Source organism: Nanorana parkeri, unplaced genomic scaffold (assembly GCF_000935625.1).
Source record: "Nanorana parkeri isolate BGI_ZX_2015 unplaced genomic scaffold, ASM93562v1 scaffold2151, whole genome shotgun sequence".
Taxonomy (NCBI): Eukaryota; Metazoa; Chordata; class Amphibia; order Anura; family Dicroglossidae; genus Nanorana; species Nanorana parkeri.
The window spans coordinates 89920-116765 of record NW_017308419.1 but is presented as its reverse complement, the minus strand read 5'-3'; the positions used below and the strand labels follow the sequence as shown (position 1 = coordinate 116765).

At 39.7% G+C, this 26846-nt stretch overlaps 1 protein-coding gene across 1 annotated transcript; it reads right to left on the bottom strand.

Moving 5' to 3' along the window:
- Nucleotides 1-9306: 9306 nt before the first annotated feature.
- LOC108800886 (homeobox protein MSX-2-like) lies at nt 9307-26640 on the bottom strand. Its single transcript, XM_018572870.1, has 2 exons — nt 26265-26640; nt 9307-9722 (listed from the first exon to the last, which is right to left on the bottom strand). Exons 1-2 carry the CDS (start codon nt 26626-26628, stop codon nt 9307-9309), a joined length of 780 nt encoding a protein of 259 aa, XP_018428372.1. The 5' UTR covers nt 26629-26640.
- Nucleotides 26641-26846: the final 206 nt, after the last annotated feature.

The window sequence follows — 26846 nt, the reverse complement described above, 5'->3', positions numbered from 1 at the left end:
AGAGTTTGCTATTATCTGCTAAACTTAACTCAAGTGACCATTCAGGCTCCTGTGGAGGACCAAGTACATAAGACAGGGGTGGGTAACTCTGGACCTCCAGCTGTTGTATAACTACAAATCCCATGAGGCATAGCAAGACTGACAGTTACAGGCATGACTCCCAGAGGCAGAAGTATGTTGGAATTTGTAGTTAAAGCACAACTGGAGGGCAGGAGTTGCCCACCCCTGACATATGAAGTACCATCCTGCGCTCTACAAGTCCCAGCATGCAATGCACCTGTGGAAGCTCGCTGACCTCCCATACCCCCCCACCCCCCCATGCTGCCCACCTGTTAGCTGATTGGTGGACATGCAGAGGAGATTTAGTAGCATTCACACCCTCACCACTCTACCTCAGTGATGAGATAAGCAGCCAACGTTTTGTTTGTTAAACAGACCGTGGCAAAATCTTAGTTTATTTTGACAAAATGTATAGAATTTATAATTGCTGATATCATTTAAGTATGGTGGGGTTATTACAATGTTGATTTTTACAACAAAAGTGCTTTCATCCTTTAAGAATGACATCACATGTACCGTTGTGCTCAAACGTTTGCATACCCTGGCCAAAATCGTTAAATTTTGGCATTGATATTGAAAATATGACTGATCATGCCAAAAAAAAGTACTTTATTTAAGGATAGTGATCATATGAAGCCATTTATCACATAGTGGTTTGGCTCCATTTTAACCCTTTCGCGGCCATGGACGTACCTAGTACGTCATTGGCAGCCCGACCCTGTAAACAGCCGGCTGCTGGCCTTACAATAGCAGCGATTCTGGCAGCAGTTGAGCGTGGAGAAAGGTCGGCCAAAGCCGACCGATCTACAAGCAAATGACAGGTGGGTGGAGCCAGCCTCGCTCTGCCCAGTTGTAATGACAGATCAGCATCCCCAAATAACCTGGGGACGCTGATCTGTCATTAAACAATAACAACTCCTTCTGCACTTCGGCTCAGCCGAGCAGCTGAAATCAGCCGTACAAGGCTAAAGTGAATAGCCGAACAGCGTTCGGCTCACTTCACTTCGGCTGGGTTATTCACTTGGCAGCTGTGTGAGTAACCCCCATAATGTTTTTGGGGTTTGAAGTAATTTTCTGGCCTAAAACGTGGATTATATCATGTGTGCAAAAAACGAACCCCCTCCCCCCCAAAAAAACAGGCCTTGGCAAAGGGTTGAAACATAATGATAACAGAAACCACCGAAATAGCCCTGATCAAAAGTTTACATATCCTTTTTATTCTGGAAGTTTTGCCTTGTTAGGCCCCATTTACACACGAATCGGCCTGCACGTACAACTCCGTGCTGCGTGCGGGGCCGTACCAAGCAGCTGCTGGGAAGGACAGCTGCTGCGTGTGATTAGTACGCAGCCCCCGTCCTTCTCTATAGGGCTACGCAGCCATACATCCCCCTACGCTGGCCCGCCCTGCACGTCCGTAGGGGTGTGCGGGTGAGCGTATTCATAAGCCGCCGGAATGGATCCTGTATGCGTCCTGGCCAGAAAACCCGCACCCCTACGGACCTGCAGTTGAGGTGAGCGTAGGGGGGTGAAATCAACCGTACAAGCCTGAAGTGAATAGCCGAACAGCGTTCTGCTCACTTCACTTCGGGTCGGTTGTTCACTCGGCTGCCTGCGGCACCTTAGTGAATAGACCCCTTAGTATACACGCGGAAACCACATGCAAAAACGTGCAAAAAGGAAAATGTGTGTAATGTGAGATTCTGTCTCCTTGGTGTGAACAGGGGCTAAAGGCTCAAGTCATTTTCTGACAACTCAACCATGCAGCTCATTTTTGCTCCTTGAAACAACCACACCATCTTTTTCCAGAACAGCCTGTATTACCCCTGAGGTTACCTGTGCAGTTGTGGCTGCAATCTTTTTTGGTCTACCTGACCTTGGCTTGGCATCAAGAGATCCTCGACTTTTCCACTTTTTAATAAGTGATTGAACAGTACTGACTGGCATTTTCAAGGTTTTGTATATATTTTTATAGTCTTTTCCCTCTTTATAAAGTTCCAGGGACGCTGATCTCTCTGCGAGTGGCCTGAGCCAGCCGTAAGATGACGGCTGGCTCCGCCCAGCTGTCAGAAGCAGGCTGAGCCGCTCGGCCAACTTCGGGAGCTGTACGTGCTATAGTTCAGTAGAACCGAAGGGGTCCTGGGGTCGAAGCTAGCCGAAGGATCACCCGAAGCTACGGAAGCTACTAGATCCTTAGGCAGCTTAGTGAATAGACCCCTAAGCGCGCACAAATATGCACAACAAAATGCATTAGTGGGAACGGAGCCTAACTGCGCCAATACCACAAAAAGCCCGGTTACAATATGCCCGACAACACCTTGACACGCCTCACAGCTTCTGGCACACTGTAATTTGGAGTGATGAGACCAAAATAGAGATTTATGGTCACAACCATAAGCGCTTTGTTTGGAGAGGGGTCAACGAGGCCTATAGCAACAAGAATACCATCCCCACTGTTAAGCATGGTGGTGGCTCACTGATGTTTTCGGGGGATGGTGAGCTCTAAAGGCACTGGGAATCTTGTGAAAATTGAAGGCAAGATGAATGCAGCATCATATCAGAAAATACTGGCAGACAATTTGCATTCTTCTGCACTGTGCATGGGACGCTCTTGGACTTTCCAGCACAACAATGACCCTAGGCACGTTGGTTACAGCAGAAAAAGAAGAAGGTTCTGGAGTGGCCGTTACAGTCTCCTGTACAGTCACAGTATCATCGAGCCACGGTTCATGCAAGACGACCAAAGCCTTTGCATAACCTAGAGGCATTTTGCCAAAACGAATGGGCAGCTATACCACCTGCAAGAATTCAGGGCCTCATAGACAACTATTACAAAAGACTGTACAGTGTCATTGATGCTAAAGGGGGCAATACACAGTATTAAGAACTAAGGGTAGGCAATCTTTTGAACAGGGGTAATTTCTTTTTTTTTTGGCATGTTTTGTTTTATGATTGTGCCATTCTCTTATGACTCACAGTTGAATATGAATCCCATAGGAAATAAAAGAAATATGTTTTGCCCGCTCACTCATGTTTTCTTTAAAAATGGTACATATACATACAGTATAATGTCCAAGTATCATTCCAACATGCTGAGACACTTGGGGTGTTGATTTACTAAATTCAAATAGGTTAACTTTGCAAGGATATTTCACTTAGCTTAGTGAATGTGGGGAAATTTTTCACTCTGCAAAGTATACCCAATCACATGCAAGGAAAATGAAAAAAAAAAACATTTCTTTCTTTTTTTCTTGCACATGATTGGATAATGGATGTCAGCAGAGCTTCACCTCATTCACTAAATGAAGGGGTAAATTCCCTTTTAGAGTGAACAGCCTTTTTACCTTTAGTAAATCAACCCTGTTGACAGTCAATGACTTTCAGTGAGGTAGATAGTAAGGCTCAATGCAATATCAAATATACAAATACTTTATCATCTGTCATTACATGCGCTTATTTGCATGAGCATCCATTGTATAAAACATAACCAGTAGCCTACCAACATTGCCAAGGACCCTTGTAAATAGGTAGAAACACAATCACAATTATTATTTTAAGTCACAGAAATTCTTCCAGCAGACATGTTTGAAGCCTAGCCGCTGTGTATGCAATGCAATGTGTGTGCTGTATTTGCAAAAAGTGTATTATTATTATTAGGGATGGGGGTATATTTGTATATATAATTATAGGCTGTACATTACAAACACATTTCATACCAATGACAATTTGGTTATAGCTCAACTCCAGATTTAAGATATAGAATCATGATTCTGATTAAGAGGGCGTTCCCCTGAAACGCGTCAATCCTAGCCTGACTGCTGCCGGTGGACAGTGATGTGACCGGAAGCAGCCGTGATACATAGTCGGGCAAAATTACCCTGAGTTAACAGACAGTGTGGCCTCTAGCCTGTTGACAAAGCGTGATGAAAACATTTGTTTGTGAGTACTTATAGCCCTTGTTTTATTCCATTTTACACGATTTTACACACGGAGGTGGCGCTCTGTTCCCTTTTGGTTTGTCTTTCATTGCCAGTCAGAAGTCTGGAGGTGAAGAGAAGACACCATTATATTCTAAACCTGGGGGCTCGTGCCATAATGTGCAAGTATGCACATGGAAAATGTACCTCCTAGTATGCTCTCCTCCAGACCTATGATGGCTGTAGTTACTCTGCCCGCCACCATGTTCTCTGCTGCCTCCTCATAGACCAGTGTCTTCCGTTTGGTCATTGGCTGGCCACTAATGATGCACATGCACTTTGGAGTCACATCATCCTGGCACTCAGCTTTAGTCTTGTCTGGTGGTGGGCCAGTAATGTACCATACACTGTGTGAGAGGCAGCGTACAAAAAAAAGAAAATTGCCAGGGCTCATACAAAATTTCTTCTACCAAAAACTCTTTCTCCTAGCAGTTTTTATGAGGTTTAATTTTTAACTGTGAGAGGGGGAATCTCTATGAATAACTCCACATTAGGTGAAACACGTTCGAGAGGGGTGGTCCTAGGCAAGGATCCAGTGTGCCATGCTAAAGTGGAAAATACTCATGTCATCGGGGTGTGACCTCCTGCTTTTCTCCTGTGAGTGGGTTGCTGTATAATCTCAGGACTGGATGGGCAGGAAAAGATATCCTTTGGCAGGTAAAATGTCTTGAGTTTAGATAAGGGTTCATCCTCATCAGATGAAGTTGAAAATGCAGTATTCATGTTATGACTTTTTCCAGCAAAACATAAAGCATTGGTGGGAATAAGTCCTATTGAAACAATAATTTCTTTGGTTGGAAAATGCAGCAGAATGAGAAAGAGACCTACGTTTTCCTATCATTAAATATGCTCATTTAAAAAGTGATTTTAAAACCAAAACTTTTTTTTTGCTTTGGATAGAATGTGAAATGGTTAGACCATCTGCCAGGTTTTTATTGTTAGTGCATACAGGGGATGAGAGCACTGCATGGTTTGGATAAGTCCAGCAAGAGATTATTGCTCACAGTAAGTAGTAAAACAGCCAACACGCTTCAGGGGCTCACTGCTCCCCCTTTTCCAGGGCCAATAATCCCAGGTGCTGTAATCCACTACGAACCCCTCAGGAATCAGGGTAAAGAAGATGAAGGAAAGTGTAATTTTGGTGAAAATGTGACCGACTTCTTATTGTTGTTTGGGTTCTAGTGGGATAGATTCATCCTCTCTATTTATATTGATGATCATTGTCTCCAGTATAGGAAGTAATAGGAAATCCAAAAATCCCCAAAACAAAAGGTGAGGGGAAATCTTACAATGGGGAAACCTAATCTGGGAACAACTGCCTAAGAGGGTCTCCTTGCATTAAAGAGATCTACTTTTACTTCCTGCTATCTAATCTCCAGAATACAATACAGGCAGAAAAAAACCCAACAGGGGTCTTAAACGTTATCTGTCCAACATGTTATATCCCTTTAAAGCTTTAGAGGGTAGCTTTATAATTGGCTAAAAGGTGTACATTTTACTCTAGCCCGGGGAATCTGTGTAATTTGGGAGTCATTTAACAAAACAATCATTTTCCTTACCCTGATTATTGAAATAAACATGTTTACCGAGAAAGCACATAATTTTCTCACTAAATTTCAAAAACAAAGGTACTGAAACAGCATTTCAATAACACCAACTGTAACAATTGTGTTATTTGTCGATGTGATAATTTAGGTACAGTTTTTTTAAGCACAGGTGCTGCCAGATTTAAAAAAAAACATATAAAACAAAGCAGAAATGAACCTAAAGTAAATTATCGCAACAGAAAAAAAAAGCATCACATAGTATACTTTTCACAAGTATGGAGAACGAAATATCAATGAACTGAAATATGACATGAATTTATACACTTAACTGTTAACCTTCAAGAGAAGGAGGAGCCAACCCCTGGACCTAACTCTTAACTTGCCCCAACTTCTTAGTCTGTCCATAAACCTGAACATAACCCTAAAGTTGAAGCCCAACTCCGGACCAAAACTTACATTTTTTTTTACTTTTGGATATCGCAGAACGTGTTACTGTATAACTTCTGTCAGGTTGTAAATGCTTCTGTTTCTACTTTGAGGAAAATTCTCTCTCAGACTTTATATGTTATTTTTTGTAGATATTTATTTTCTCTTCCTGTTTTGTCTGACATCTATCACCTGTGCAGGAAATCTCTCTTATGTGAACGCAAAGCAATAGAATCCTAACAGCAGTACTAAACCTTCCTGACTTTACTAGGAAATGTGTTTTTATTACTTTCTGTGTCCCATTGGGTGGATTCCCCTTACTTCCTGTTCTGCATGATAGTCATCAAATACACAATGCAGACAGCAAAAGCATACTAACAGAGGTTTTGATCATTTCCGACTCTAAGTTATGTCTGGAGGTGGGCTTTAATCATAAACTTTTTACTTAGCCCAAACTTTATTATAAGCCTTACACCTAATCCTTAACTTAATTCAGCCTTACCCATAAATGGAAGGCTTACAACATACGTCCAGCAAAACACAATTTTTTTGTTTAGTTGTTTGTTTTTTAGTTTTGGATAAAGTGGGGAAGGAATAAAATCGCTGTCGGGTTTTGCACTGCTATTCACATGTCCATTTGTCCTCACTTCCTGCGCTGCTGTCAATGGTTTCACCAGACAGGAAGTAAGAGAAAATCTGCAACAGGAAAACAGGCCTAAATAAAAATCTTACTGGGGTTCTAGCCTTCCCCTACTTCCCTTTGCTTTTGGAGAGTTTCCCTGGCTTCCTGTCTGGTTAAACATCAACAAAACAAAAAGTTAGGGTAAATCTCTTTAATGGAGCTCAAAACTGCAGTAAGAACATGACAGGCATTCCATACCATCCGTACTCTAGCCAAAACCAAATGAAACATATTTTGGCTGGACATACGCTTTAAAGTTCATTTTACCCCCTTATCATAAAGCCTTCACAACAAAAGAGGGTTATCACACTAATAATACAAATAGCACAGCAATAACAACCAGGCAATGGAACCAAAGTTTAATAGAGCCAAAATGCACAACACCATCATTTAGTGACAAAAACTCTGTGCTCAAAAATAGTGCGTCAAATACTAACATTCTGCAATCCTGTATTAAGACACTTGGTACTGTTTTACGGAATTCTTCAAGAACTTAAATGAAAATCCTGGTCATAGTTTATCTTTCAGTTTAACCCCATTGTTAAAGAAGATCCCCAGTCAAATGTTATATTTAATTTACCTTGGTGGTAGGAAATTTGAAGCATATCTAAACCTAAAACCAAACATTTTATATATCGCAGCTGACCTATCCTTAAATGTGGTGGCTGCATTAAATTTTTTTTTTTAAGTCTATATTTCCTTTTTTTTCACCTTGAGATTCTGCTAATACCACACTTCCTGTCCAGGATGTGTCCACTCTATGGAGGAGAAATGGACCCACCAGCGGACAGCAGCATTGTCACCCTGTGGAGAGAGTAGTGTTAGATGGACTAGTACAGATGTGGGCAACTCCGGCCCTCTAATTGTTGTGCCATGAGGCATTGCAAGACTGACAGTTACAGGCATGACTCCCAGAGATTTGTAGTTTAAGCACAGCTGGAGGGCCAGAGTTGCCCACCCATGGACTAGTAGATGTAGATGAACTTGACAAATTAAATCTTAACTCCAGCCAATACTTTTTAAACAGTTGCAGCAACAGGATCTTTTTTTCCATTTGGGATAAATGTTTTACGTACATTAATAAAACCTAACCATTTTTTCACTGCGAATGTTGAATGGCTTTTCTCAACCCTCTAACTGCCACTTTTGCTGGACCGCTGGGCCTGTTAAAGGAAGTTGAGAACAAGTGAAAATAAAGGGGAAAAAAAGAAAAGTGTTGCAGCCTCCACATCTAAGGATTGGTAAGCTGCAAATTATTAAATTTTTGCTTTTGGGTTTAGATACACATTAAGGATCTTGCTGCCTGACAGAAAACCAGCTTACCCTGATAAAAATGATATAAGAAACCCAAGCAAACTCTGCCTTAATGCTTCTGCAGTTCTGATTAGCAGCACATTGGCTGCACTGATACACATTTGATGGTTTGCCATGGGTCAGACTGCGCAACAGACAGGTGCCGATTTGAATCGTGTTGTGTCTTTAGCGTCACCAGCTATCTTGTTTGCTACTCCGTAGACAGAAGACACAATTGCAACTAGGTTGCCCACTGAATGTAAGCAATTCTCTGCTGACAAGGAGCACCTTGTAAAAGAAAGACTATGATTTAAGTACAGGTACTTTTCTTTCTTTGTTTCAATAATGAAAAAATACATTTGGCTGGATTACTTCTTTAAATTTTTTTTTTTTAATTTATACTATCTGCATGTTACCCTTGTGATGTAATTGTACTATAATGTGGTAGGGTATATTGGTAAAACATTTCTGCAACCATTTTATCAAATAGAAGTATTAGGGTCTGTTCACACCAGCAGCAAGCGCTACTGCACAGCCATAGTCAATAAAGTTTGTTCAAAATGTATTAAAATATCACAAAGTGACATTAAATTGAGTTCTATACATTGGAGCACATTGCAATGCTCTGTAGTGCATTGCCACAAGCTGCAGTGAAAAAAGTATAGCATGTAGCACTTTTTTTCAGTACACACCACCACAACGCGTTGACTTAATGGTGGACAGGGCAAATTGACTTGACTATGGGTTAGGAATGGGCTTTCACATCCCAATGCATCTGTTGTGACCAGGCCCTTATACCAAGCAGGCCAGCATGTAGGTTTCTTGACAAATCAGGTTTAAAATGACCAAGCATGAGAGAAGGAACATTATTAGAGTTAACAAATGATTGTGTCTACAGTACTTTTACCCAGCCTACCTAAAATAGCAAATTGTTTCACAGCAAAGCGTATTTTGGGAAAACTGTACAACCAAACCTCTGTGCTTCTTGTGGTTAATAATAAATGTACAAAACAATATAAGAAAAAAATAACCCTGTTACTCTTCTTGTTCCTGTAACATTGCTGGGTTGTGGTTGAAGAAAAGGCACCTAATAGTAAAGTGCTTTCTATAGCATCACTGTCAGATTAGTTTATATCAAATATTATTCCATCAACATGGCTGTAGTGCATTGTGACTACGGCACATTTAAAAATTCATACTGAATGTTGTTCAATCTTTATGCTGTTCACCCTGGAGATTGGGATAAGATAGTATGTGGTTCTCTTAGGCCTTATGACACCCAAGAGATACCCTGTTTATCTAATGCTGTGTTCAGGTCCTGACTTTATGATAGGTAATACATTCCATATGTGACCGGTGTGGTGAACAATCCTGGAACAGGCATCGGTGGTCTCTGGAAAGAATTAGGAGGTCCATAAGCTGAAGTGGACCCTAAATGGGCACTTAAAGGAAATGGGAGAGCAAAGGATGGTAACAGTGGCTTGGCGGCCATTTTTAGCTTCTCCAGTTCAGCCTCTTGAAGCCTCTTTGCTTTGGCTCTTCTGTTTTGAAACCAGATCTTTACTTGTGTCTCTGTGAGGTTCAAAGAGCTTGAAAATTCAGCCCTTTCAGCAATGGAAAGGTATTGCTTCTGTCTAAATTTCCTTTCTAAGGCCAACAGCTGAGATGTGGTGAATGGAGTTCTTGGTTTCCGGTTATTCTTGTGCTTCCTCAAAGTGCATGGCGGTGGGCTTGGCTGTCCTGTGGAGAGGCAGAAAATAAAAAAATTGAAGGTTTTTGTACTGTGCATTTACTGTATATGTTAGTTCCATTAATGAAGCTCATATTAGTGATTCAGTCAATTATAAACACAGAACATATTTAACGTTTTTTGCTGATTGTATGCATATATAAGGCCTCAAGGAAGTAGGTCTACTTTTGTGGGCTGCATATACTGTATGTATACAAGTGTTTGTGCTGGGAGCACGCTCAATCATACACCCCTAGCACAGAGACCAAGCTGTCACCAACAGCTCCTCATGAGCGGGAGCCAAGGGGACTGGCTCCCAATTATGTGATCAATGTGATAGCCAATCATAATGTTCACTCTGTAAAGAAGCTTCTCCTGTACTGTTTCTGTGAGTAAAAAAATGCATTCAGGGGAACTTATCAAAACTGAAGCAGACAAAATATGGAGTAGCTGTGCATTGCAACCAAGTAGCTTCTACCTTTCATTTTCAAAACTTAAGCTGGCCATACACCTATAGATTTTCTGCAGACCTTCTATGGTAATATGGAAAAAGTACAACAGATTCCATCATCTACGTTAAACTGTGTGTATGTGGGAATCTCCCACTGGGCCAAGCTTCAATATCTTGCTAGTCGGCCCCGCTGGCTCTCCACACACCGGAACAATGCCTGCATCCAATCAGATTGTTCAGGTATTTTGACACCTGTTTAATACTGTTTATGATACATGGTGATGGCTATGAAAACTATTTCATGCAGTTTCAGAAAACTCCAAATGTTGTGATAGGAGTAGCTTTTCATCCATTTTTATTGAAGTTTAATGGGTTATAGTGATAGACCACCAGTTTGAGGTTCAAGCCTATTTCCGGGCAAAAAAACTATCCTTTAAGTAAGGCGCCGGCAGTCAAAGGAATGCTGACGATATCATGTCTTATGCAGGTCGATTGATCTGTACTGGTCTTGAGAATGGTGAGAGACATTCTACCAGCCAGAGTGGAGGGGGTGAAGAGGTGAGCGCTGACCACTAGGGGAGCAGGGACCCGTTAAGTAAATCTGCTTTACTGCAGCCCCTAGGCACTTAACCCTTGCAGTGCATGGGTAGTTTTACTGCAAGTATAGATTTTTGGTTTGCCTGGAGATGGGCTTTGATACTATTGTAAAAGTTTTATTACCTTTTGAAGAACTTTGAAATACGAAATAATAACAATCCAAAAATAGGATCATTGCAAATACATTATACTTTCTCCTCAGCAATAATTTCATTTTCTCGGCTTTTAGTGTTGATTGCACTGCAATAAGTGAATGCTTACACAAGTGTATGTCAGGCAAAAACATTTTTCTAGTTTTGGAGAGAGGGAGGTAGGATTTTCTGGTTTTTACTGCTATGCATGGCTCATGGCTATGCATGAAAACTACAGTACCCCAAATTGTCCATAGGCGACGCTTGCTTGTACAGGTCATCACTTTAGAGTTTACTGTGAATATTGGCCTTAGAATTATTGCTCCCACACTGGCGCACTCGGCGATACCTAACATGTGTGACACAATCATAGTTTTTCATACGTAGGCAAACCAGACACATCTTTACATTAGTATGTGCGTGTACGCAGGAATGTGAGACCTTGAAATAAAATTACATTACATTAATTTTATTTAATTTTATTTTTTGGAAACTTTTTTTCTAACAATTCCTTTATGTGATAGCACTTTAGTGCTGTTTAAAGAGACATTAGCAGTCTATATGACTCCTAATGTCACCTTTGCAGCCGACTGAAGCTGATCAAGCTAGAGAAGCCGGGGAATGACAGCTCAGATACTGAAAAGCTCCTGGAATCGCTTCCAGTCTAAAACTGACAGTCAGCTTCATACAGGTAAACATACTCCTGGTGGCTACAGTCTGTTTATAGGTATGACATACGTTGATGGCAGCGAAAGTTGTAAAGTAATAAAAACCTGGCAGGGGTTCTAAAACTCCCCCATTCAATCCAAATACTAAGGGGTCTATTCACTAAGCTGCCGTAGGCAGCCAAGTGAATAACCGACCCGAAGTGAAGTGAGCCGAACGCTGTTCGGTCATTCACTTCAGGATTTCAGCCGTATATCGGCTTGCTTCGTGTGGCTTCGGGTTGGCCGAACATGCTCAGCATGTTCAGCTTATCCGAAGTGCAGAAGGAGTTCGACTCAGCCGATCCAACATCTGAATTGGCTAAGCCTTACCTCCGGCAGGCTACTCGCTGCTGTTCGGCCTATTCTCATAGATGCCGAACAGCAGTGATTGAATAGCTCGGCTATTCTGCTCGGTACTCTATTCTGCTCGGCTCACTTCAGGCTAGTACGACTGATTTCAGCCGTAAACCGACTAAAACTATCCAACATCTGGATCGGCTGAGCCGAACCTCCGGCAGGCTACTCGCTGCTGTTAGGTCTATTCTCATAGATGCCGAACAGCAGTGAGTGAATAGCTTGGTATCTCTGTGGTACCAAGCAGAATAGAAAAACTGTTAAAAAAGTAGAAAAAATAAAATAGAAATCTTTGGGTGGAGCTTGCAGTGATAGCTAGCTCCGCCCAACTGTTTTCTATTGGCCGGGCGGTTCTGCTGTCGTCAGAATAAAAAATAAATAAAACCACCATAGGAATGCATAGCTAGATTCCTATTGGCTATTTCACTTTGCAATAGCTAGTAGCAAACTGGCTATTGCACCTGCCCTCTGCTGCTGTCAATCACCAGAAGGGGACCTGATGGAGAACTGCAGGCCCCCCTCTGCTGATTGACAGCAGCAGTGGGCAGGTGCAATAGCTAGTTTTGCTACTAGCTATTGCAAAGTGAAATAGCCAATAGGAATCTAGCTATGCATTCCTATGCTGGCTTTTTTTTCTGACTAAGGGCAGCCAGCGGCCCCATGTCAGAAAAAAACAACAGATTGCAAGGAAAGGTTTACTCTGCACAATCGAGCAGAGTAAACCTTTCTGGGAGAAAGTGTTTCTCTCCTGGGCGGCCAGGAGCCGTATTAGACTCCCAGAGCGTCCTGGAGAGTAATGACAGAGCAGCGTCCCTGGTTTGCCAGGTAACCAGGGATGTCATCTGTCATTACACACTGAGAACCCGGAGAGGCCGTGTTGATATTCCGGGCCGGGTTCTCAATGTGTAATGACAGATGGCGTCCCTGATTACCTGGTAACCAGGGACGCTGATCACTCTGCAAGTGGCCGGAGCCAGCCGTGAGATGGCGGCTGGCTCCGCCCAGCTGTCAGAAGCAGGTTGTCGGCCGGCCAATGGCGGGCCATTCGGCCAGCTTCGGCTTTCCCCTCGGCTCAGTGGAGCCGAGGCATATGCCTTCAGTTCGACTGAACCGCCCAGCCAACTTCGGGAGCTGTACAGGCTATAGTGAATAGCCTGTACAGCAGCCCTTCGGTTCTCTACTGAACCGTAGGGGTCCTGGGGACGAAGCTGGCAGAAGGATCAGCCGAAGCTATGGCTAGATCCTTCGGCAGCTTAGTGAATAGACTCCTTTGTTTTAAGAAAATACAATTATATTTAATATATGCAAAGTCCATTATAACTACAGCACATTACAAACAGAATTGTGGAAGATTTTACTGCAATCCCCCAACATAATTTCATGTTCTTATTTTTTCCCTACATAAAATACAGTACTTACAGCTCAAAGTTTTTATGTGAGTTTCGTATCAATTACACACTATTGACTCTACATTGAATCCTACGGGTTTAATCCGATAATGCTTTTTGAAATATGACCAGCAGTCTTAGAAGGACCATTAAGGGGGCTTTTGGATAAGCCAGCCTCCTTAGGGGGCACACAGCAACCATAGTGTCAGTGTCAGGCCCGGATTCCGCACAAGGCCACTGAGGCCCGGCCTCGGGGCGGCAGGGCGCAGAGGGGCAGCAGCGGTGTCCTTGTGGGGAAGTTGCCCTCTCTACATTTAGTCCTGCTTTGCACAAGCAGGACTAAATGTAGAGTGAGGCAGCCGATTTTTCGTTTACATGTGAACTCTTCGATGTCGCCGAGATCACATGTAAACAGTGTGCAGCCTCCTCCCCTCCCCCCTGCACTTATCTCTCTCCTCTGGTTCCGGGCTCCGCCGCCGAGTCTCTCACTGCAGTGAGCAGGCAGGGTTACTTTTACCCCTGTCGCTCCGTGTAGACTGTAGACAGAGAGAGGGGAGAGCTGTGCTCTTCCTCTCTCACCTGTCACAGGAGTTCCAGCACAGTACTGTGCTAGAACTTCTGTATTGGAGGTGACAGGGTCAATAAAGAGAACCTGTCACCTCCAATTGCTATCACACAGGGGATTGTTTTCTCCTGTGTGATAGCAATAAAGTTAGGTGGGGAAAAAAATGTATTTAAAAAAATTCAATACATACAAATAAAAAAATAAAAAGGTGATTAAAAAGTAAAAATAATAAGAAACAAAATATTAAAAAATAAGAAAATAATTATAAAAAATAAACAATAATAAGATTAAAAATTATAAAAAAAGTAAATAATATAAATAAAAATCTAGAAATAAAAATTGATAAAAAATAATGAAATAAATAAAAATGTAAAAAATAAGAAGAAATAATTAAATAAAAAGTGATAAAAGTTAAGAAAAAAATAAAGAAACAGTAAAAAAAATTTACACTAACCCCGCCGCCCTGCCATCTGGTTTCTTTTTTTTTTTTTCCTCTTTTCTCCAGGCCTTTTAGGTTTTGAAGTCTACCCTAATGTATAATACTTCATGTTTTTTTGAACAGATAGGGCTTTAATTTGGCTGCAAATTTGGATAGATATACATTTATTTCTTTGGTTTTTATTGGAAACAAATAGTAAAAGAAATGCATTTACCTGTGATTTTTCCCTTTGCAACATTTGCGTATATGTGCACACTCCCATATATTTACCCCAAAATATAACCAACAAAGTCTGGTGATTAAAATTATATTACATTAGTGCAACTTTAACGCAATGACAACCTGTTGACTTACATGAGCATTTAATGCTTGTTCATTGAACACAAATGTCATCCAAATCGTCCGTCTCTTGCGACCTGGAAATTAATCTGGGGAGGGGATATTTTTTTTATCTTTAGGATATAATTACTTGTTGCTTCAGATGGAGGTCTGGTCACTGCAGACCGGGTCTAGCTCTTCCCACAGATGAGCAGCAGCAGATCACTTTAAATAGTGATCTATCATTGGTTACAATCAGCCAGCAATTGATCACTAAAGCAGTCATCTATTGCTACAGGGAGGTTCTGTTGATATCACTACACTCCCAAAGTAAACAGAATGCTAAAGCATGCTCCCAGGAGCTACGGAGACCAGACACAATTTTAAAACATTGCTGAAACGAATAGCCTGTATCCCATTCCTGTCTTTAAAAAGGTGGCTGGGACTCAAGTGGTTATAAAGAAAAGGTTTATGTTTCAAGGGGTGATATTTTAGGGGTTTTATTTATTTTGTAGTTGTATTGTTTATTATTTTATTTTGACTGGGCCTTTATCTTGGAATAAAACATTTTTGAAGGCCTATTTAAAAGAGTGGGCTTTTGCTTCAAGCATAGAATTTCAGAGTTTTAATTTCTTTTTGTTTTTTTATTTTATGTCAATAGGGCCTTTTTTAAGTTTGGGGAGCTCAAAATGGAGCATTCACTTGTTAGTGTCCGTTTGTCGTTAGAGCTGCTGCTGCAACTAAGTGCAAGAACAATCTGCACCTAAACCACCTCACATTATATCACTCACATATACCACACACACCTCTATCCCCATATAGAAAATAAACGTTAGGCATACATCAATTTGGCCTATTTTCCTCCATAACACTGTGCTGCTGCTGTCCAATTTTACACTTCTCTATCCTCTGCAGTATCTTAACTCTTCTAGTAAAGCACCAGTCTATGCTCTTTTTCTCTAAAACGAGCCTAGTCTTTTTCTATAAAATTGTCCTGCTGCTGGCCAATTTTACACTGATGTATCAACTGCAGTCTCTTTGTTTTTGTACTAAAACATGTGGCTGTGCTCTTATTTTCTTTAGTATATTATGGTTTTTTTCTCCCTCATTAAAAATGTCATGCTGCTGGCCAATTTCTTTGCTGTATTATACTATATGTGGTCTCCTAATTCTTAATGAGAGTTTGATAAAAATTGGCCAGCAATAGGACAGTTTTCCATCAGCGAAAGCAGGAACAGCTTTAGTGCAATACTGGACAATTTCTATCTGTGGGTCAAAGTGGGCCTATTACAATTTGATAAAAAAAGTGCCATGGCTAAAGCTACCTGAAATAAGCACCCCCCCAAACTGAAATTAGTCAAATTATTGTGCTGCTGCTGTATGTAGCCTAAAAAAATTGTAAAAGGAAAAAAAATAATTCCATAGCCAAATGTGCACTGTGAGTGAAACTGAAACTGTGAAAATTGTATTGTTCCTTGACCCCATGTACAACTTTTAGGCATCCCCAAAGCACGGTATGTAAAGGATTTGTGTGTTTTCAATGTTGCCCTCAAAGTCACATTAAAAGACCATCTTCCCGCTGTATGGTGCTTTTTAGAAAAACATTTCGGCATTGATAAATGTCCCCTATGACAGTGCCCACCTCCCCATGCCTTTTTTTATTTATTTTTTACAGTAGTTTGCCTATTAACCCTAAAACGCAAAAAAGACTTCTTTGGGACTCTCCGCTATGTTCACGTTTTCTAGATTTCAGACAGGATGAGCCAAACCCTTGGCAAATCAAATGCACCCATCACTATTTGCTGTTTGGGTAGAACCTAGGTAATGAGGCACTTTTATGAAAGCAAGGTAATTTTCTATTGATTATGACCTTGTTCGAAGGCTCTCTCTATTCTTGAGATAGTAGAATTGACCTACAAAATGGTCAAAGTTAGTGGCAACAAGCAGTCAATTACATCCAGAAATTAAATAGAAGTCCTGCCTAACAGCTTACACCATAACATGCCTGCTGTCACCTTTGTTAGGCTGGGTACACACCTTAAAACCATCGCAAGACTTTTGTTTTGCGATGGTTGTAAGGTAATTAAAAAAACGTACGATCTGCCTATCTTGGACAGGCAGATCGTACTTGCGATGATCGCAAGCCACGCCCCCCTTCGAAAATGTTCCTAAGATAAAAGTCGTGCGACCTTACAGTAGTAGAGGTCGCACGGCTTCCACACACCTTACGATAATCGTACGATCGCGGGATTTTCCCGCGATTATCATACGATTATCGCAAGGTGTGTGGGCACCTTTAGACAGAAAACCCTCTTCTCTGTGCCACCCTTAAACCAGTTTCACTTAATTTCTGGGTTAAGTAAAGTTAATAGCAGGCACCTTGAGGTATCTGCTATTACAGTGGCTACAGACATTCAGTAGCGTCCAGCCATACAAGCACGAACCACCTGCCTGACAGTCTTTGCAATAAAAGTCTTCACCACAAGCACACACGTTCGCATTTGCCAATCATGCATGCTTGTTCCTATGGAGAGAGGAGAAGGATCACTCTAGAGACACCGCAACACAGGCCCCTCTTGTCAGGATGTCAAGCCAAAACTTTCTTTTTAGTTTTAGATTAAAAAGGAAAAATTAGAACCCCATCAGGCTTTTACTGCTATCCGTAGCTCGTTTCATAAAATTTATTTCACCAGCATCAGATTTTATTGCAATCAAGGACACCATTCATGGGATTTCTTTCTCCAACTTTGTTTTAGTAACAACTAAGGAAATTAGGAAAGTTATCCAACAAAATAGACAAATATTGTGTTTTTTTTTATACTAGGGTAGGAGAAAGACCAACCCCCCCTCCCCCCTAGCTTTTATATTTGTGTTGTTTTTGTAATTTTGTGTCTCTGTTGTAGATTTTCCCTCACTCCCTATGTGATGAAACTGTTATTAGCGTGAAAGTGAATGTGCAAGCAGAATGAAAAAAATATAACAGATTCCTCCATCCCCACTAAACAGCATGGATGGACAAATCTCCCGCTGTGAGCTTTGTATTCTAACAGCGGCACTGGCCACTGTCAGAATACCCACACAGTGCTTGCAGCTGATTGGCTTTTGAGCACCATTTGGCTGAAGATTTTCCAACATGTTCCTTTGCAAAAGTCGATCTAATGATCAACCTTGGCGAGGGAATAGGGTCACCAAGGGATCTAATTTTGCTCTAAAGCTAGCTTAGTCCAGGATAACAGTAATATCCATCAATGATTCTACTCCTTCCCCTTCAAAACAAACAAAAAAAATTGTCTTGACGTACACTTCAGAAAAAATAAGAATACTGGAGATTTTGCAACTTGACTTGTTATGGTAGGTGCCTTGGACACACTAGCATGCTGCTACTGTCAACTTTACCAGGAAGCTTCAAACAAAATTTGCAGCTAGGGGTCACGTGCAATGAGAAGCTGTTAGTCTATGAAGTTTGAGAAGGATTTTTTTTTCTTTGTAACAAATATTTTAGTTGTTTTCTTAAACTAGCAATTATTCAGTGCCGTGACTCATCTACTATGAATATAGAATAGAGCAGCTTTCAAAAAAGTTTGATATTTAATTTAATAGAACATTGACTGCCCTTTATCTGCATGTCTATGACAAATCTGCAGTAAGTAGCTCTTTATTCATACTGTAATTGTGGTGTAGAAATAGCATAGTATGTTCAGCATATTACAGGGTGAAATGTAGCATACAGTAAAAGTATTAGGCCCATTTAGACATGAGTAATTTGAAGCTTCACCACAAATGCGTTGACGCTTGACACTAGCAGGTCTATTCACTAAAGGATGAAGAGTTTGGAGAAGGCAGGAGAAGGGTATAATCTAGGACAACACGGATTTGGAAAATTCTCCAATTCAGCTCACTTTCCAGTTCAGCTATTTTGTCCTAGATTGTTCACTTCTTCTGCCTTCTCCAAACTCTTCACCCTTTAGTGAATAGCCCTGTAGGATTTCCATTATATATTAGTGATGCCCGATCACACAGGCATCGCTGAATATAATAAGCGTCAAACTCGTCACTCAAAACAGTGCATGAGCATCTTCTGGGGCAGAGTCACGTGTTTTGGCCCCAATAGACTTCAATAGGAGCACTTTAAAAACATGAAAAAAAGTTTTATTATTAACATGTTATTATGACCCCTAGGGGTGGGGGGGAGATTGGAAAAAAAAATGAAGTGTGCACAAAACATATTTTCTTGCCTAGTAACTAGCAGGGTTATTCACTAAAGGGTGAAGAGTTTGGAGAAGGCAGGAGAAGTGAACAATCTAGTCCAAAATAGCTGATTTGGAAAAATTCCCCAATTCAGTTCACTTTCCAGTTCAGCTAATTTGTCCTAGATTGTTTACTTCTCCTGCCTTCTCCAAACTCTTCACCCTTTAGTGAATAACCCTGAAGGTTTCCATTGGCCAAATATACTATAAAAAAACCCTCAAGCCTGGAACACATGCAAAAACGCATGTATAAATGCAACAATAAAAAACAGCCAAAAAAATGACCTCTTAGCTCAAGTGTGAATGGGGGTGAAGAGTCTCACAATTTATACTAAAAAAATAAATAAAATGAAACCTGCTCTAATCAGGGCCATATTAAGAGCATCATGGGCCTGGTGCTGTTGATTGGTTGAAAGGCCGCTCACTGCTCGCTGAGGCCCTGTGAGACCCCAACAAGCGGCCGCCTGATCTTTTCAGCGCAGCCGGCCCTGATTGCCATCGGGCATACCAAGACAATCTGGGCCAGCCGGGCATATTTTCCGTGGTGGGCCTGGCACTCCAGTAGCCCCTATTTTAATCCAATATACAAGCGGGATTGGACTGGCTATAAAGTATAGCCAGTCCTAGAGGTTAACGATAGATCGGGACAGACCATGTCATTTAGTGAAAAAAGTTTATTAAGCATGAATGTATAAAAATAAACACAGCCATCAGACCACTGTGAACACAATTAAAATCAAGACAGAATGCTGACTGTAAACCTCGTACCATGCAACTGGGTAAGGAAATAGGTCCTTATTGCTAAGCAAAACCACCCCATTTTTTCTGTACCTATGTCAATCCAACCCTGCCTCTAATCCCAACATAACTGACAATTCATCAAGCAGTTATATTAGGCCTATTTTACTGTATGATCCATGTGGTTGGCTACCCTTGTTTTATTGAAAGTGCATATCTTTCTCTGATTTACGAACACTTACAGGGTTATTCACAAAAGGTCGAAGAATTTGGAGAAGGCAGGAGAAGTGAACAATCTAGGAAAAAATTGCTGAACTGGAAAGCGAGCTGAATTGGAATTTTTTTCCAAATAAGCTATTTTGTCGCAGATTGTTCACTTCTGCTGCCTTCTTCAAACTCTTCACCCTTTTGTGAATAACCTTGTTAGTATGATGTGCACATACATGCATATCCCACAAGATACAAAGCAAGCATACTTCCCTTCTTCTTACAGAAACAAGCAATCAAGGATTATAGAACTGCATAAAGTTACTGTTAAAGTTTTACAACGTTCTAATGCCAATTTTTTTCCATTGTTTTGTGCATTATGCAGGTTTATATGTTAACGGCTTAAACATGTCTCTCTACCTCTAAAAGCTAAACTCTAACCTGAAATAATGGACTGATACCTATCCCTGATACTGATGCCTACGTTGTTCATGAAATTGTATTATTTATTATATTTAGTTACAGAATATAGAGCCAACACTTTGTGCAGCGCTTTATATAGTGCACATTCACATCAGTCCCTCCCCTCAAGGATCTTACAATCTAAGGTCCCTATCTCACATGCATACATTAAAGGGCCAGTTTAGACAGGAGACAATTAACCTACCAGCATTAGAGTGGGAGGAAACTGGAGTACCTGGAGGAAACCCATGCAAGCACAGGGACACATTGCAAACTCCTTGCAGATAGTGAGCTGGTTGAGATTCAAACCAGGGACCAGGCAAGGCAGAAGCGCTAACAACTACACCATTGTGTCTATGTGCACCAAATTATCTGTGTCCAAACATTACAACTCCACCTAATTGTAGGACCTAAAACTAGTGATCCATCTGAAGGCTGCCAACTCTAATGTCCCTGAGTAATGTACGAATAGGATCAGAGAATTTGTATTACATACAAAAACAAATATTTTTCTTTCTTTGATTATAGGACCATACCATTCTTACCATATACTGTATATTGTATTGTAATTGTAATGTCTTCTTAATATTGTAAAGCGCTGTGCAAACTGTTGTCGCTATATAAATCGTGTACAATAATAATAATATTGTACAATATGGAAATGTATACTAACCTGAGCCCTAATTAATATTCATTATATAATACTCTGCCCACATACATGATTATGCAGCCAGAGGCGCTTACTTAAAATGTTTCACCATAGAGCATATGTCTACATGGCCTTGCACTCTACCAGGACAAGCACACTCTAATTTATGAAACATTTGTAAAAAACATAACTGTTGGTCTTTGCACAAAGGTACAGATATGTTTGAACTTTAAAAAAGTTATGTTCTATTAAATTCACTCATGGCAGCTACAGAAGAAGAATGGTACATGTACATTGGAAATTGTTATCCTTAAAATTAGTTTAGCCATTCATTTGATTTATTTTAATTTAATTTAGAGTAAATGTACTGAATGATACTGCACAAAGGTTATTTTAGGTAAAAATCTTTTATAAAATCCATTTGCTGAAACCATTTAAAATTGCTTAATTATAAATTATTATTATTATCTCTTTGGAAACTGGCCTCCGAGAGTAAAATGCACCAAGGAACTGACCAGTGAGTATGGCATGTTCATCTGTGCAAATGTATACTCCTGCACAAGGTTACAGAGGAAAGCTGGTATCATTTTGATTGCAAAGGAAAGTAAATACAAATTAGACTTGTGGGCAGTTAAATGTGCATTAGAAAATCAGGCCTTAACAGTTTGTTTGTATTCCACAACCATGGCTAAATTTTGTAAAAAGATTCCCACCCATACGCTTACCAACGTCCAATGCTTGAATATACAGGTGAAACTCGAATAATTAGAATATCGTGCAAAGTTCATTTATTTCACTAATGCAACTTAAAAGGTGAAACTAATATATGAGATAGACTCATTACATGCAAAGCAAGATAATTCAAGCCATGATTTGTCATAATTGTGATGATTATGGCCAACAGCTCATGAAAACCCCAAGAACCCCAAATCCACAACCTCAAAAAAAGTAGATTATTACATGCAATCAATAAAACAAGGATTGTACATAGAACAATATCGGACCTCTGAAAAGTACAAGCATGCATATGTACTCAGTACTTGGTTTGGGCCCCTTTTGCAGCACTTACTGCAATTACTTTTGCACGATATTCTAATTATTCGAGTTTCACTAAAGGATACATTTTCACACTGTTTGTTTCAGACAGAAAAAAGCCCCAGGGAGTAAAAGTTGCATTTTGTTCTAATTATTTGGTTGGGTATGAACTCAGACCAGTATAAAACGACTCCTTGTAATAGGTAAATTCGCTGAAGGACTGGTCAAGAAAAAAAAAAACCATTCAAAAACACTAAAAAGGAACAATTCCAAAAAATTATGGAGGGGTGCTTAAAAATCAGAGGTTTGTGGAATGACAATCATAAACATTGTTTGTGGAATGACAATCTCTGGTTATGTTTTATAAATGTCTTACTTTCTAGTTTGGGGCATGTTGGCAATGTATGTATTTTAGAAAATAAATTTGCTAAATGTAATTTCACAATTTAGGACACATATATTTGTATACAAGGTGCTGCAAAATGCATAAGCTGTGTGTGGGGAGTGCAGGAATTCAAAGTAAATGATCAGAATTCAATAGAGTTAATTTACTAAAGGTTTAGAGGTTGTTCACCTAGCAAAATGAACATTCACTTTGCAAAGTGTATACTCAATTTGACATGTGAATGCTAGTAAATTAGGTGAACCTGTGTTCACTTTGAAAACCCAATTCTGTGTTAGGGAAATAAAAAAGTATATTTTTTGATTTTCCTCATTTGAAAACTATGTTTACTACTCTTTTAGTAAACTAACACCATTGTTTTACTGAGCTCATGGCACTTTCTACATAGTCGCTAGTACATTTTGCACGGAACCCACAAGATATAAATAATTTAGTTTATAATGTTTAAGTGCCCATGCTTTATATATTTATTAACAGCAATTCTGTTGTACATAAGGCAGCTGTGGAGGACAATGGGCAATCTCGCCTGCCTGTGTATGGCCTGTTATAGTTTTGTTTCAACTTGCCAAGCTTACATTTTCTTCTAACACCCAATCCTGTTAAAGTGAAAGTTTATACATTTACCTATTAACCTGATTGGGTATTGAGGAAAATGTTGATTTGCTAAACTTGCAGTCATAAGAATTCTCCCACATTTTAGATCAAATTTTAGATATTTTATTTTATAATTTTGGATTTAGTTACATTTATCCACTTTAAATTGCCTATAGGCAGAAATGTAAAAAAAAAATAAAAATCTTTATAAGAGGACTGCTGGCAAATTAGGTAAATCAGCCTTTATTGTAGGATGTGAACATTTTCAGAATATTTTTTTTTAATAACTTCAGTTTAAGTAATTGAATTGCAGCGCATGCCTCTCATTGTTGTTCATATTGGTATATACACAAGAACTCACCTCTTATATGCAACTGCTTGTATCTTGATTAAATACAAATTTTTTACAGTATTCGCCAGAAACTGCGCAACTACAGCTTCACTTAAATTTGAATGTTTTAATTTGCTGCCTGGACCCAAGAATTCCATTGTCTGTGTCATTGCTCTGAGATCTCCCATTATAAACAAAACTAAAACAGGTCTCTGTCTACGGATCTGGATTCCCAGATCAAAGTGAAAATGTGACTGCAGCTCCCGGGTTATGAACTGAATGCAGGGCAGTGTGATCTAGGAAAGAGGGGCTGTGAAGTACGGTTCCTTTTCAAAACAACTTTTATTGAACAGGCACAACCAAAACAGCATGAAGCAAAGAGAATTGATTGTAGGAGATTCATGTGGTGTCCAAGCAGGCCTCAGGGCATCCACTACCCCCTCCTTTACATCCCCAGGATTCACTTTAAATTAACAATATCTTCAAGACCGGCCAGGATAGCTATAGATAGGTTAGATAAAATAAATAGATATACAGTAGATAGATAGATAGATAGATAGATAGATAGATAGATAGATAGATAGATAGATAGATAGATACAGAAATATTTAATTCTATGAACTTTTAACAAGCAACAACTTTCCCCAGAACAAAAAGACACAACAAAAGCAGGTTTGATTAAAATGGCTTACTTTCATTAAGGGAGCCTTTTGAAAGCTTATTTTACCAATAAAAGCCAATATATTTGCCATTCTATGTGTATTTTATATTTTTCTGTTATTTATAACATAAAAACTGCTAAAAAATATTTATGTTTTATTGTTTAGAATATTGTTCTGTGATTTATAACAGAAAAAAATAAAATAAAAATAAAGATTTTGGATCTGGTGCTGTTTATTCAATTTTACTGGCTTTACTAACTTGAAAGCCAGTAAGATCATTAAAACCAAACCAAGACTTTGGTCACTATTAAACCTCCAGCTGTATCATTCAATGGCATGTTTAAAAAATATTGCTACCAATACACAGAAGAATATGCTCTGAAATAGTGGAGTACAGGTACTGGCACAGAAGGTTACATTTGCAACTGGAATGGCTATTTTTAGTCATTTTTTTTTTTTTTTTAATTTGGCTATTTTATTTATATCTGTGTCTTGATATGTATGTAATGTTGCTGTAGGGTTAACTGATTGACTGTAACTAGTTGTCGTCTTTGAATTAAAAGTAAAAAAAGCTGGCGTATTATTCTGACTATATTTTTTTAAAATTATTTTTAAACAATTTTTTTTTTTTTTGGTGGATCTGTCTTAAAATCAATTATTTTGTATGGTCTGTGTGAACAGGAAGATTTGCAGATATTTTGAGTTTACTAGAAGAGGGCCTCTGAATAACTGTTTGTGTGATAGCTAGGAGGGGGAGTAATTATTCTGAAAGCAGAATCCTTTTGATCTCAAGCTGACTTATCTCAACTCCAGAACATTTTTCTTTGATAAAACAGTCAGAAGATGCTGCAGTTCTTCAAACAAAGGCCCCTTATTCAATGTCAGCCGTTTTGCCTTCTTCGCAAATGTTGGAAACTAAGGAAAATTGATATTTGTGGATCATGTTAACCCCAGGACAGTAGTTTTGCTGTGCCATCCCCTAGACTGAACTATGTTTGTCATCTGTGAAGGAATCTAAAGGAAAACATTGTATCCTTCTAATCTGCTGGCCTAGAACCATTAAATTGTTCTTAACTCATCTGATATGTAAGCATTTTTGGAATGAACCCAGATATTCTTTGCATAATGTCATGCTTTATTAGGAACACCAAATTCTGGGACCAGTAAGAGCTTTTACATAAACCTTTTCTCTATACTACCTGCATTATGTTTTACAAATTCTGTAAATATTGGCAGCCAAGGCACTGTCAGAGCTATGTCAACAACACTTTTTATTTTATATAATTGTTGCTTTTGTTTTGTTATTACTAAGGCTGAATTTAGAATGTTATGATTGCTTAGCAAATATTCCCATTTCTGATACACACATTAAAAAGGGCAATATGCACTGAAAATGTGTCTAACTCAAATCATGAGAGACAAACGGTTAAATGGTGTAAGCATTTGCTGCATTAGATTATCCATCTAATGCAGCAAATGATAGATAGATAAATAGATAGATAGATAGATAGATAGATAGATAGATAGATAGATAGATAGATAGATAGATAGATAGAAAGATAGATAGACACTGGGACTGATTTATTAAAGGAGCAGAGGTTGTTCATTTGTCAATGTGAATATTCACTTAGCAAAACGAATGTTCACTTTGCAAGGTGAATGTTAAAAAAATTAAGTGAGCCCGTGCTTTAATGTTGTATGGGTAAACTAAACAAAACAGGACTTTTGCAAGCACATAATTGGGTGACTGAAATGAGCACATCTTCCTCTTATTTACTAAGCTCAGTGACCATTCATTTGCATTTCACTTTACAAAGTAAACAGTCTCTCTTCCCTAAGTCTAAGAATAGTTTGGCTAAAAAAAAATGCAATTCTTGTACATAATCAGTGTATAAAACTGATACTTCATGCATAAACGAAATTAATAAAACGCCGGGCAGATTGGATTGTGTCAGGAGGTATCGTGCTAAATGTTTCTGCCAATGCCAAGGGAAGATCATGTACCCTGGCAGGGTGGGAAGCTAAAACGTTTTCATAGTATTTTAGAAGTGTATCACAAACCTACAACTGGCACAACAGGTTGTCAAGAACTTTGTGCGAACTATGACAGTGACTTTTATCAAAAATAATTTGTGGTCCTGGCTTCTCCTGTGATGCGCTATATATATCAAATTGTTGTAATGTGAAATATTAGAGCATAGTAGTGCTGCACTATACCTTACATCCCTATAGACTTCTCAGGATCCCGCAGGCTGATTCAAATTACTTAACTTACTTGCTGGCGAAGAATACGATGAACTCTGATACCAGGGGTTGCTACCTTTCTCTCCAAGGCTCTCAGGGTCTGGTTTACATCTTTCTTCCAACTGAGGGAAAACAGGAACCGGAGATATCCCATTCTCTGCAGTCAGCATCCTAGCTGGGAATGAAGCCTGTGCTGTTCCAGTGTTGATAGAGTTCGTAGACTGAGCTTTGCTGGGTTTTCTATCAGAGATTAGAGCCTCCACACTGAACGGCAAGGCTTGGCTCTTCCACCTACAAGTCACCTCTGGAGTGCTGCTGGCTACTGGCATCTCTGTCTTACTGTCCTCGGGCTCTTTAGGGCTTGTCCCGGGGGACCCTACTTGGTCAGAATTCATAGTTAGTAGGTAAGGGGCCATATAATGTTTTCCAGAGTGATTGACAATGAAATGGAACAGAAGAGGAGCTGCACTTGATCCAAGAAGAGCAGGGGTTCACGGAAGCTTAGGAACTCTTCTTGCAGACTATTTGATTACTTGAAGAGTAATTTCCCTGGTTCCATGAGAAAAGGTGGTCACCAGAAAGGGAGTAGCTGCATCTGGTCCAAAAGAAGTAG

Excerpts from the sequence above, each read along its gene's own strand:
- LOC108800886 (XM_018572870.1), bottom strand. The coding sequence starts at position 26,628 with ATGAATTCTGACCAAGTAGGGTCCCCCGGGACAAGCCCTAAAGAGCCC. Across the intron at positions 9,723-26,264 it reads ATCGTATTCTTCGCCAGCAA|GACAGCCAAGCCCACCGCCA; the intron begins GTAAGTTAAGTA and ends GCCTCTCCACAG.